This window comes from Cinclus cinclus, chromosome 1 (assembly GCF_963662255.1).
Source record: "Cinclus cinclus chromosome 1, bCinCin1.1, whole genome shotgun sequence".
In the NCBI taxonomy this organism is placed as follows: domain Eukaryota; kingdom Metazoa; phylum Chordata; class Aves; order Passeriformes; family Cinclidae; genus Cinclus; species Cinclus cinclus.
The window spans coordinates 103527614-103540448 of NC_085046.1; the positions used below are offsets into that span (position 1 = coordinate 103527614).

Sequence of the window (12835 nt, forward strand, 5' to 3'; positions counted from 1 at the left end):
TTTTATATTATTGCTTTCTAATTAAAATCTCTTTTTATTGCAGAAAAATTCATGGAACATATTATTACTTACCATGAATTTGCTGAAAACCCTGGACTCATAGACAATCCTAACTTGGTAATACGGATTTATAACAGGTAAATTCTTTGTGTCGTGTAATTAAGTCATAGAAATCTCATTTCAAATCTGGTCTCTGAAGTGAGCACATTTCTCAGCTTCCATTGCATTTTGTGTGTGAATCTGTTTGAAACAAAGATCTGCATTCAATTTAGCTTAAGTGAGATATTTTTTCTGTAGTTTCCACTGATGTTGAATTGTATACATTAAAATTATTCTGCTTGCAGAAAATGTTAGTGTTAGTGGTTGGCTTTAACTTTTTCTTGTCTCCCCTGCCCATTGTTCTTGGGCAGAGGAAAGTTACAAGGTATTTTTAACTTTCTTCCATCCAGTGTAAAAAGACCAGGAGAGCAGCTCAGACTTTTTCCACAGGCTTTATTAATGTCTGTGAAGGGGAGGTCAGGCTACAAATCCAAAGATGGGGGAACACACATGTAATTTTATAGGGTCTGGGGGGATCACAAGTAAACTAATAAAAAACAGGGTTAATGCATTCTAGCCAACTACATTATCTTTCTTTGTCTGGGACAACCAATTATAAAGAATCAAACCTAACCAGTAATACTCTAAAAAGATAAGAGGAAGAGCTTACATTTTCTCTAGCGTGAGTCATTCTAAGCAAGTAGTTTTTCTTATCTCAGAGAAAGTGCCGGGGGGCTCTCACAGGTGTATCTGCAGGGGGATTCGTCTCCTCTACAGTTGGCAGCAAATACATATTTTCATTAGTACAGGGCCAAGTATTTTATGCTGATATTTATTCATCTGTAGACAGATTATGTAATATCTTACCAATAACATGTTTTAAAACAGGTATTATAACTGGGCATTGGCCGCTCCTATGATTCTGAGTTTGCAGGTGTTTCAGAAGAGTTTGCCTAAGGTAAATAGATAAATGCATACCTTCTCTGAAAATATTATATGTAGTAACACCTGATTATCTCTGTTTTTATACTAATTGAAAACATCTAATTTTTCAGGCTACTGTTGAGTCTTGGGTCAAAGAAAAGATGCCAAAGAAGTCTGGAAGGTGGTGGTTCTGGCGCAAGAAAGAAAGCATGACTAAGCAGGTGACTGAGACCCATTGTGATTTTATTTCTGTTAGATATTAAAAGATAAAAGAATTGTTATTTGTCAGAAGTGCCTCAGAGCACTGCTATAACTCAGTGTCACTGATGGCCAGCTGATGTTGCAGTAACATCTGTTTATTTAGCCTCAAATACTACATCATTGCCTGGTGCTATTAGTTGTACCAACAAAATTTATTGTATCTGCCTGTGGCACATTAGTCTGAAAATTCTTTCTTCTGAGCCATAAGCAGTTACCAGAGCTACTCTTAATTCACTGCAGTATGTTTTAGGAATGTACACACAAATAAGTAGGTGCTGCACTGCATAATAGTTGAGCTGAGACACCCCATTTTAGACTAAGTTAAGCTTTCTAAACCTTGAGTATGGGCCCTAAACTTACTTCTCTACAAAAAAGTGATTTATAAGGTTAAAGGTTGACAGCTCCTTTTAATACTAAATTCATCATGTTAAACTAGCAGTTCCAAATTTCAGGCACACACAGTTTTGTTTCAGGAAGTAAGAAAAAGCTATAATAGAGAAATTCTTCATAAGCATCCTTTTGTTAAATAACTTTTAGAAATCATTATGTAGAATGGTGATTCTGAGACTTAATATAGTTTATGTAATATCTCGGTAGCTGTTTTTAACTTGGATTTGTTTAAAATGCTTAAAATGTCAATATGTTCTTTATTATCCTGTTGCTTTAGATACCAGAGGCAAAAGAGGGGAAAACTGAGACTCAAAGAGCAAATGAACTGCCAGCAACTATAAAAGAGCAAGTTAATAGTAGGTGTGTTCCTGTCTGAAGACTTACTTGTGGACTGAATAGTGCCTTTTCTCCTTTTGATTTTTTGAATAAAGAATTCAGTGGTAATGTACTGTGGGAAGAAGTATTTTTCTGTAAGCTGCTGAAGAGGAACCAGATGTGTATAGCAAGCAATTCAGCAAAATAATGTGGCAGCAAACATTGTAGGAACTACAGATACACTACAATTATTTCCTAAATGCCATTGTGTTTATTTCCTAAATCATAACAGAAGTGACAGAACAAACACATACATGGTAACCTTTATCAATAGGCCATGACTCTGTAAATACAGTGATATTGTTTGATACACTTTATAATACTTTTTTCTTTTCTGAAGGCCTAATATTGTATTAATAATTTAAACCATGTGGAGTTTTTTGTAACATTAAATAATTGAAACAATAAAATAGTATTAATCACAGTGCACATGTTGCCCAAGTTGTGGTAGACAGCTATCAGTGCTTAGGACAAAACTCTCCCATTCTAGGGTACTTACTATGCATATGTATACTCTTGCATGGTTTTGCAAAGGTACTTGTAAATGTTGGTGTCTTGAAGATTTAAAGAACTAAATATATTGTGATTTAATACTTCAGAGAAACTAAATGCTGCTTTTAATCTTGAAATCTCTAATGAGCAGGAAATTAAGTCTGTGAATAACCTTAAAAGGTGAGCTACTCCACTAACACCCACAGTTTAAATGTCGTAGTAAGCGAGGCAGCTTTTTTTTAGAAATGAAACACTGCTATCCATTCAGTGTCCCTTTTCATCTGCAGTTTACCTTCTTCATCAACACAGTATTAGTGACCACCTGACACTGTGTCATTACTAAACCCATTTTGTGTTTAGCTAGCTGGGAATAGTCATGTTTAGAACTTCACCACTACTGGCATTCCAAGTCTTACTTGCTTACTGGCATGTACTGGCTTTATCTGGGCATTCACTAGACCATGGGGTTCCTTAATCTGTGCTATTAGGTAGCAGCAAATCCTCAGCATAAGCAGAAATTACTGTGGCATAAGCAATTTACTCCATTAAAGATTTTATGTAGCTTACATTTATTCTGGTTGATGTCATGTTAGGCCTCCAGAGGATGATTCTTCTAGTGATGAAGCATCCCAGGAGTTGAAGGAATCCCTGAAAATGGATTCTGCCCCAGCAGAGCATCCACCCCATGGGAACGTTACATCTTATAAGAAGTCACTTAGACTGTCTTCAGACCAAATAGTAAGTGGCATGCCTGTCTTGTGCATAGGATGCTTCATAATCCTTAAAAAAAAATTGTAAAAATTCTTTCAAGAACGTGTATTCCTCTACAAGGCTAGGCAGCTGCAGGGAATTTCTGATAATTTTCTTCTCTGTTGTGTTTTTTAAAACTCTGTTTAGATTTTTAAAAAGTAATTATCTGTGAAGTTCCATGATTAAACTTCTGTATTAAGATGTTGCCAGAAAAGTGAAATTGTTTGCTTCTGTAGTTTGGATATCCTAGTATCTGCGCATCTGTGTAAATAGCATACATTTAAATTGGTGTGCAGTTTCACTATGGTCCAATTTACAAGTTAGTTTTAAGTGCATGACTTTCATCAGGGAAGAGTTTTGAGGAAAGCATCCACCAGGTAGAGAATACTGTTGTATCCTACAGTTTGGTAGTGCTGTGAGTCTGCTGCAATAGCAAGAATTAAAGTGTCAGACAGCGAAATATCTGCTGCTGTAGGCAGTATGAGAACTGTGGACATACACATGTACCCAGGCTGCAACAGACTTGCACAGCAAAACCATTGTGCCAGTGTTAAGCCATGGTTCACTTTTTGATGGGTTAATCAAAACAGACAAGAAAGTGTGTATGTGCCACTTTGTGCAGTTCATTTATGATTCCAAAATGATGAAAATTTTAGAGGGAGAGGGCAACTTGCATTTTCAATTATTTGTGTTATACAGGCAAAGTTGAAGCTCAGAGATGGCCCTAATGATGTTGTATTTAGTATTACAACCCAGTATCAAGGGACTTGCCGTTGTGCAGGAACAATATACCTCTGGAACTGGAATGATAAAATCATAATATCAGACATTGATGGAACAATAACCAAGTAAGTATCTTAAGTGTTTTTTCTTTGGCCTTTTTTTTTGTTTTTTAAATCTTGCTTTACTGATCCTATTCTGCTTTTCAAAACAAGGCAAATAAACTTTAAGACAACTATTAAAGGATGTTCATTGATAATGTTGCTTTGGTTTTAATTTGTTCTTGCCATTAAAGTGAAAATGTAATTTAAAAGAATAATGCCAAGATAACATTTACCATGGGATTGTTCCCTCTATTAGACTTCTCCAGGTTTTGCAGCCACAGGTTAACTTGGAAATTGACTTGTGTTGTATGACCCTACTAATTGCTCTGTCTGGACTACTTATTAATTCTTTTTAAATAGTTAGGACCTTCTGCAGAAATATTTCTGTAAATGCTCTTTCTAAATTATATGTTCATTAGTGGTTGTTTTTAACAAAGCTCATATACCACATGTCAGGTAACTTTGACTTTCGTTTTAGGTCTGATGCTTTGGGACATATCCTCCCTCAGTTTGGCAAGGACTGGACTCATCAGGGCATTGCAAAACTCTATCATTCCATAAACGAGTGAGTAGGTAGTCTATGAAACAATTAGGATTTTCTGGAATATGGGAATTACTGTTAGGTAATTAGATAGTTGTTAAAAATTGCACAGTTTATTAAAATGTACTGGTCAAAATGCTGGGAAATGAGCAGCTTTTGTCTACACAAATGAAACTAAGTTCTTTCCAGAGATGTATACTTTTACAGGAATGCAAGCCACCACTTTTACTAGCTCCTTTCCCAGACATTTTGTTCTGCATTTTAGCTTTTAAAAACTGTCTGTAACATTTTCATAAATACAAAAGAGAACCATAATAGGAATAATTTCTCAAACATGCATGTCTGTTTTCCACCAGGTTGGTCACTAAGCCTTTCAGAAACAATCATATGGCATAAATGTAAAACTAAGTAGTGTCCTTCCAATGCATAAGTGTTTTCTGGTTTAATGGGTTTGCTTCCAAAGCCAGATGAATGCTCCATAGGTTAGATTTTATGTTCTGGAACAGCTTTTTTCAAAAACACAGTGATGCCAGAAGTAATGCTTGCTAACTGAGAACGATCAACGGTTAGAAACTTCAGAATTAAATTAAAATAATCAACTTTTATCTTGTTTGTTAGTAGTCTTTCTTTCCACAAAAATATTTGGAGTCTTAGAATCTGTTGTTTGCCTTCATGTGGCCCCTTGTGTTTCATGGAATGGTTGTTTTCCATTAATGTTACTGTTTTGTTGGGTTTTGTTTGGATGGCTTGGAGTGGGTTTGTTTTTGGTTTTTTTTTTTGGGGGGGGGTGGTTTTTTGTTTGTTTTTTTTTTGTTGTTGTTTATTCAGTGCATAACAGAAGAACAGTTTTGCAATTATTTGCCAAATTGAATCAAGTCTTTGAAAATGCACATAAACACTCAAGCCTTTTGTGCATGCAGTAACTGTATACAAATCTGTGTAACAGATGAACATGCAAAGTCTGTAGGAAGAATTTTGGGGCTTAATGAATGCTTGTTGTTATCCATCATTCACTTTGCACTGCAAATTCTGCCAACAGCCTGAAAAACATTAGGAGATCTGGCACCCATTATTTTGTGATGCAGATAATTTAAATAATTGCTGTCATCCTACAGCTGTGCTGAAAGAAGCTGAATAAAAACCAATGTGGCACTTATTTAAACACAGTCTAGTCCATCTAATTGTGTCCTCTGAGTTTTACCATCCCTATTCTGTTTGCACTTCCCGTTTCTCAGTTTTGATTGTCATGTATTTAAAGTACTACATGGCTTGCAGATGCTTTTAACAATAGAAAGGTCTTTTCCTTGTGTGTGAGCATAGGTCTGCAGCAATTCAATACAAAACTGGTGCCTCTGGACATTGCTATAACTGCATACTTATCTTTGCAAAGAAACTTCAGCAGAAATATGAACTAAGTTGGTAATTTATATTCTAGAAATGGCTACAAGTTCCTGTACTGTTCTGCCCGTGCTATTGGGATGGCAGATATCACCAGAGGATACCTGCACTGGGTGAATGACAAAGGAACAATTCTCCCCAGGGGCCCTCTCATGTTGTCCCCCAGCAGTTTGTTTTCTGCCTTTCATAGGTAAGCACGTGGGATTTCTTGTATCAGTTTCCTCCCTATTTCAGAGAAAGAGTAGATTAAAAAGACTTGGCATTACAGCTGTAATTGAAACATTCTGCTCTGGACTGTATTTGCTACTGAGGCTTGATGTCCCTCTAGTGATCATTTTAAAACTCTATTTTGTCTGAGTTTTACTTGTATACTTCTGTTCCTGTGAGCATGTTAGAAGTGGCTACAGAACACATCAGTCCAAGAGGAATTAATTTTTCCTCCTCTTTATTCATCTAGTCCATGACTCATGACTCTTAGGTTCTGTTTGTGTCAGTATATTTTTGTCTTTTTCAAGTATATCTTCAGGGTTTCCAGTGCAGTATTACTACACAAGGGAGAGAGAAAAGAAAAAAAAAATCTGGGGAGTATAGACTGTCATGTGAAATGATCTTGTGGTGTTGAGATTGCTCCATATACAGCTATTTAAAAGTATGGAGTTTAGGTATGGTTCAACTCAGTTGATCTTTTGGTCCAGCCATAGTCTACCTGTTATTGATGGGAGGAGCTAACAATGGACAAGTGTTTGGGGTTGGTTGATGGCGGAGGGTTTTGTTTTTTGGGGTTTTTTGTGGGTTTTTTGGTGGGTTTGTTTTTTTTCCGTTTTGTCACAATTAGCAATGACGGCAACTTCCATTAATGTCAGGGACTTTACACACTTTTGTCACAGGAGTTGTAACAAGTGCACTTAAGTGTACTTGGTTAGACCTTCTGATTCAAATAGTCAGCTACAAAAAAGCAGTTTACAGCTGTATCCACAGTTGGGAATTCCATTCCCATTTATACTTAGCCTATGCACAGTATTCACCTGACTTTTTTTACTGTAGGTATTGGAAAAGAGTTTGATTGTTTCTTGTATTATTCTTGGAGAGCTACTTAGTGCTGTCTGTATAATTACTAGCAACAGGAAGCAGTGAGACAATAAATACCAGATACATGAGGAAAGGAGAATACATTCTATCAAATTATTTAGAATTTGACTGTTGAAATTTTATTTTAGGGAAGTCATAGAAAAGAAGCCTGAAAAGTTCAAAATCGAATGTTTGAATGATATCAAGAATTTGTTTGCTCCCAGTAAACAGCCTTTCTATGCTGCTTTTGGAAACAGGCCCAATGTAAGTGCCCCTTTCTAACTGAAGGGTTAAAGTGCATGTACTTGAGAAGCAAAACAGACTTTTCCTTCTGTGTTTATGAAAATTTAAATACGGAAATGGGATGCTGCTGCTTTTACGGGTTTGATGAGGAAAAGCCACCTGCAGATAAATAAAAGTTTCTATAGCTGCTTATATGAGGAAGGTTGCAAAGATGCATTTGTGTTCTCAGAGTTTTATCAAATATGTGCTGCCTTTCCAAATTCTTCTAAAAGTATTTTTGAGTGCTTTGTGACCTTAGGGCATTAATTCAGTGCTTTACAGTCTTGAATCCCTTTTCCGGGTGTAGAGTTCCTGTATTTTCTCTGCAGCTCAGTGCTTCTGTAATTGAGTGAGAGAAAGGAGTATTGTAAGAAGAATGTTGTCACAGGGAGTGGTGTTGTGTGGTGCAGACTTTGTGCATGTTTGTTATCCTAGGCTTAGGCACAGGCATTAATTGTTTGGGGGCAGGGGGAATATTTTATTATAGTGTGTATGTGTATGTTTTGGGGGTGGGGTTTTTTTACTGTTGTTTGGGGACATTTTTTTTTAAGGGCAGTTTTACTGTAGCCTTTTTGGATCAGCTTTTCTCATTCCTTTGATAAATTACTTGTTAACACATTCAATAGGGAAATCCTGAAGCATGCATTTGTTTTGCAGGATGTATATGCCTACATGCAAGTGGGAGTTCCAGACTGCAGAATATTTACTGTGAATCCAAAGGGTGAACTGATCCAAGAACAGACTAAGGGAAACAAATCTTCGTAAGGCTATTTTTGTTGTTTCAGCTAAAGAAAGTGTTTAGAAATGGGATTATAAAACAATTGTATTTATGGCTTTGATCTCTTTTGTACATGTATGACGTGTACAAAACCTTATTTGCCAGGTACTTACAGCTTGTGATACTTGACGGAAACTTTTCAAAAAGAAAATTGGCAAAATAAAGTTGAATATAGCTTATGTGGTAGTGGGGCCTTTTTTGTTTGACTAGAACTTTCTGGTCTAGACTTCTAAGGCTGCTTTTGTCTACAGCTGAACAGTAGCTAGACTGCTAAATAATTCTTTCTTCTTCTTTAATACAGGTATTACAGACTAAGTGAGCTTGTGGAATATGTGTTCCCATTGATTAATAAAGAACAGAATTCTGCATTTCCATGCCCGGAATTCAGTTCTTTTTGCTACTGGAGAGAGCCTCTTCCTGACCTTAACATGGATGACCTGGCCTGAAAAGTACTTCTCACTAGGAGATGGAATTTCATATTGAGCTATTCAACTTCAATTTAAATGTGAAGAACTTTCTTAATGAGGATGTTAATTTAATATTGGTACCATAAGTCTTACTAAGGAAATCACTTTCATTTCATTGGTTCAAAACAAAGAAAATGCAAAGCTACTGTCTGTTGGATTTTTTTTTTTCTTTTGTGGGAGGGTGTGTGAATTTTTGTGTTTGTTTGTTTATTGCTTGTTATTATGTACCTGTTCTAAGGCACTTGAGATTGACCTGCCATTGAGGGTCATGGCACCCAAGTGCTTCAGGGCAACTAAATGCCGAGGTAAAATATGACTTTGCATTTTCATCAATACAGACCTTACTGTAAACATAGATTATTATTTTAAAGCTGTCTTAAGTATATTTTCTAAAACGAAGCCAAAAAGTGTATGGAAACTGCCAAATAGAATGTCAGACCTATCAGTGAAGAACCATTTTTGAAAGGAGCCAGAGCCTAAGACCACTGTGCTCTTTCTCAGCTAGAATACAGAAAATGTACAGACCTTACTAGCCTGACAGATTCTGAAGACATAAAATTCCTCTTTAAATGTAAATATGCCTTTTGTTACATATACAAGACTGGGCTTGTACAAATGACACTCATACTCTCTGCTTATTACTTTTTTTTTTACACACAATGTTTAAACGATTTCATGAGCTTGCTAAAATAAGTCTTCAGACACTTGTATGGCTTTTGTTGTTTTCAGGCTGTGCTGTGTCATGGTAAATTTTCATCAAGAAAAATCTTGGAACATTTCTGTAATAGTTGGGGAACTGGCATTTTTATTTCCATTTTCAGCACAGAGATTATGCATATGTGTGTGTATGCTGTGTAGGCCAGTAAATATATGTATAGATTATATTCAGGGAATTGTAATACTAAAAAAATTATGTATTTAATTTTTTAATTGTCTACTGCAGGTCTTTCTGGAGTTCTGTATTGCAGGTTTTCAGTAGCTGGAAGAAAATGCAACTCAGTAGTGAGGTTCCAGCTGTGAGAATGGTTGGTTAAATGCTGCAGAGCAGAATGAAACTTTTTTTGGTGGTGTTTTGTTTTTGTTTTTTTTTTTTTGGTTATTCGCAAACATCATGCTGGTCATTCCTCAGGTTCCAGTCAGAACCTGAACAAATTACATTCCAGTTCTGGTGTTTATCAGCTATAAAAGCAGCTGTTCTTTCTCCAAAAGTACTTGAAGGCAAAGGTGGCTGCTTTTTGAGTTAAATTAGTGCATTCAACTTCTTTTGGACAAAACTATGGTGAGACTGTATCATTCCACCAGCCCAAAGGGCTTAAGGACTACAGTTATTTAAACATCATTTAAACACCAGGCCACTCGGTTTTACTACCTGCAAAAGCATACATTTAGAGGATTTTTACACCTCTCCAGGAGTATGTTTTTCTGCATTGTCAGGCTGTCTTTGCCCGCAGTTCTGATGTAACACCAGCTAACTCTGGGCAATTGGTGAACTGCTGGGTGGGGGGGAGCATTTTTAAATCACTATATAAAACAAATTACTTTCTTCCCCCATTATAAAATTCTACTGTGTTCCTGTATTTATACAACACTGGATAAAGAGTGGAAGCAAGCAAAAGCAACCTGGAATCTCTTTCAGAGCAGGAGAAGGAGTGTGGGAAAAGAAAGAAAGATACTTACTGGTCATGGTGTGTCATGCATGTCAGTGAATTGAAAGGCATCCTTATTTTTTTGTACTGTGAGAAGAATAATTTCTGTGGTTATTGGTCACCAATCTACTCAGTGTTTAAGTGGATTTCACAGGATTGAACTCAAAGGATATTTTTCTGCTTTTTTTCTTTTATTTTAAAAGCTTGCAAACATCATTCCATGTGGGTTTTTTTCCTTTTCTTACTTTTTATCCCATAGATTCCACTAGAAACTAAAATTTTCGTGATCACCAAGTGCTTTGAATATCAGTGTGATTTGAGCTTTTAAGTCAGTTAAATACTTTAATAAGTAAGAATCCAACATAATAAAGTATTTTAATTACAAGATTAAATATTCTATCTAAAGATTCTATTTTGCATAAAGGGAGTGAAGCAGCCTTTCCTAAAACAGTCTTTTTGTGGATGTCAAAATTCGTTTTACCTTGCTTAAGTCTACTCTGGTAGCCCTGGTATTACACAGCTTTTTTAAAAATAAAAGCACTTCATGAAACAATGATGATTTCCCAAATGGGACAGATTGTTACCATGGTTTGGCTGTGTCTTTTTCTAGTTAGTATTCTTTTTTTCACTTGTTTGGGTTTTATTTTTTTTTTTCTTCAATTCCCTTCAGCTTTGCAGACTGTCATAAAGATAAGCTGTGGATTTCAAGGTGGGGACTTGAGTAAATGAGAAGCGTGGAAAAATAGTATCAGGTGTATCTCCAAATACATGTACTTTCAGCTGGTATGGAAGTGGGGGTTGTGTGAGTTGTTTTGAGAGCTCCTCATTCTGCTAACCTGTCACTTTGCATTGTAGGAGTGTCCAAAAGGTTGCTTAATCTTAAAAATTGATTTTTTTTTCCTCTGTGACAGCTCTAGTTTGATGTTTTTTTGATAAAATGTAAATGTTGTTGAGTCTTTCTGATGAGTAGGACAGGGGATTTGGTTTTTCTAACTCTGGCTTGTATTTGAAGCTTTTCAGATTGTTTATTAACCCTGTTTAAGGACAGAATGTGGGGCTTGTTGTTGCATACCTGTGTTCTTGGGGCTGCTGGGCACTTTACTGACTCTAGAGCAGACATCTCGTTGCTAGCAAACTTGGGCTTGTGCTGCAGTATTAATGTAGAGGGGGGTAAATGAAAATTATGCATTAGCCTGTTCTTTGTTACCTTAGTGGAGAGAAGTGGCCTGAAACTAACGTTTGAGAACAAGTTGTGCTATCCTGATGTAAAATTAGCGCAAGTTACATCATTCTTTCTGTGAAAGAGGAACTTCTAAGTGTGCCTGTCTGTGGGCACACACACACCCCTGTTTAAGACTGTGTTGTTGAAGATGCAGATCCTTTTAGCATTGGAACCCCTCAAAGGCTGAGACAATGACACCTGTCTGGGAGTAAATAAGGAACATTGCAATTCAAAACTTGTTAGTGACTTGGACATTACCTGTTTCTATAATGATTTAAAGATCAGCAGTTTAAAGGGTGTGCATTTCTAGATTCAATTTTTTTTTTTTTTTTTTACTGTACCAAGCATGTTTGTACTTAAAAAGGTTGGGCTTTCATTCCCAACTGTAGACAAGTGCATGTGCAATCCTGGCTCATATTTTCTTAACTTTGTCATTGGTATACACCTTCCAAAACCCTTTTTTTTTTTTTTTTTTTTCTTTTCAACTGGAGAATTTTAACACTTGTGTCAACTCCATTATGGAACTTCTGAAGCGAACTCTGAATCCGTTTATGGTAAACGCAAAAGAGATGAGATGTCATGTTAATATTTCATGCAAGTCTTCTAGAAAATGTTGTCATATGAATGAGTTGTTTAAATGACTGCAATGCAAATTCCTAATGAAACATTACAGATACAGATTTTGAGATGCCTTTAAAGTGTCACTTTTGCCTGAAGAAATTGTAGTTTCCAGAGTTAAAATTTGCTAAATAAAAAGGAATTGTTTGGGACTTTTTTACAGTATTAATTACTTCCAGATGAAAGTTAAAATGTTGGTTTAATTTGAGGGTGGGGAAACTCTCTTCAGTCATTTGTTTCATTTTTATCTTGAAGATGTGGAATACTTGATTGTTAAGCAACACAATCACTAATAAGGTAGTGTGTTTAAAATGTCAAATCTGTGATCATACCAATACAGTGGTTTTTGTTAAGACTGTCTTGGGTACAACAACCCACGCTTCAGTGCAATGTTTATTGGTGTTTGGAACAATGTTATCACAATAAAAACAGACTTAAAGTGAAATTTCTTTCCTTTGTGTTTGGTAATTCCTTTATTGTATGCCTGAATGACTAAACGCGGGGCTATTAAAATTTATGTTTTATATTTATGTATTTATGTTTAACGTGAAAATCAAGTTGGTCTTTTCAGGACTACATTACATTTGCTTGCTTTCACGCTTGATTTACTTTTTTTCAGCGTATTTATACAGCTGATAAAAAATTGCTGTCATCAAGCTCAACTTCTGTGCCAGTACCAATACTGGGTTACAACTGTAATGAAAAGCAAACATGCCCTCATAGATCAGGTAACAGAAGGCATGACTTGGAAATGTACAAG

The 12835-nt window shown here is 36.0% G+C and overlaps 1 protein-coding gene across 1 annotated transcript in view; it reads left to right on the forward strand.

Moving 5' to 3' along the window:
• LPIN2 (lipin 2) overlaps nt 1–12524 on the forward strand; it is a 35479-nt gene extending 22955 nt beyond the window's left edge. The window contains exons 10-20 of the mRNA XM_062488270.1: nt 44–137; nt 928–997; nt 1095–1184; nt 1892–1974; nt 3075–3219; nt 3931–4079; nt 4534–4620; nt 6032–6184; nt 7212–7326; nt 8002–8105; nt 8424–12524. Of these exons, the coding sequence (XP_062344254.1) occupies nt 44–137; nt 928–997; nt 1095–1184; nt 1892–1974; nt 3075–3219; nt 3931–4079; nt 4534–4620; nt 6032–6184; nt 7212–7326; nt 8002–8105; nt 8424–8568 (1235 nt within the window). The 3' untranslated portion in view covers nt 8569–12524. The remainder of the gene's footprint in view (nt 1–43; nt 138–927; nt 998–1094; nt 1185–1891; nt 1975–3074; nt 3220–3930; nt 4080–4533; nt 4621–6031; nt 6185–7211; nt 7327–8001; nt 8106–8423) is intronic.
• The last annotated feature ends 311 nt before the right edge of the window (nt 12525–12835 follow it).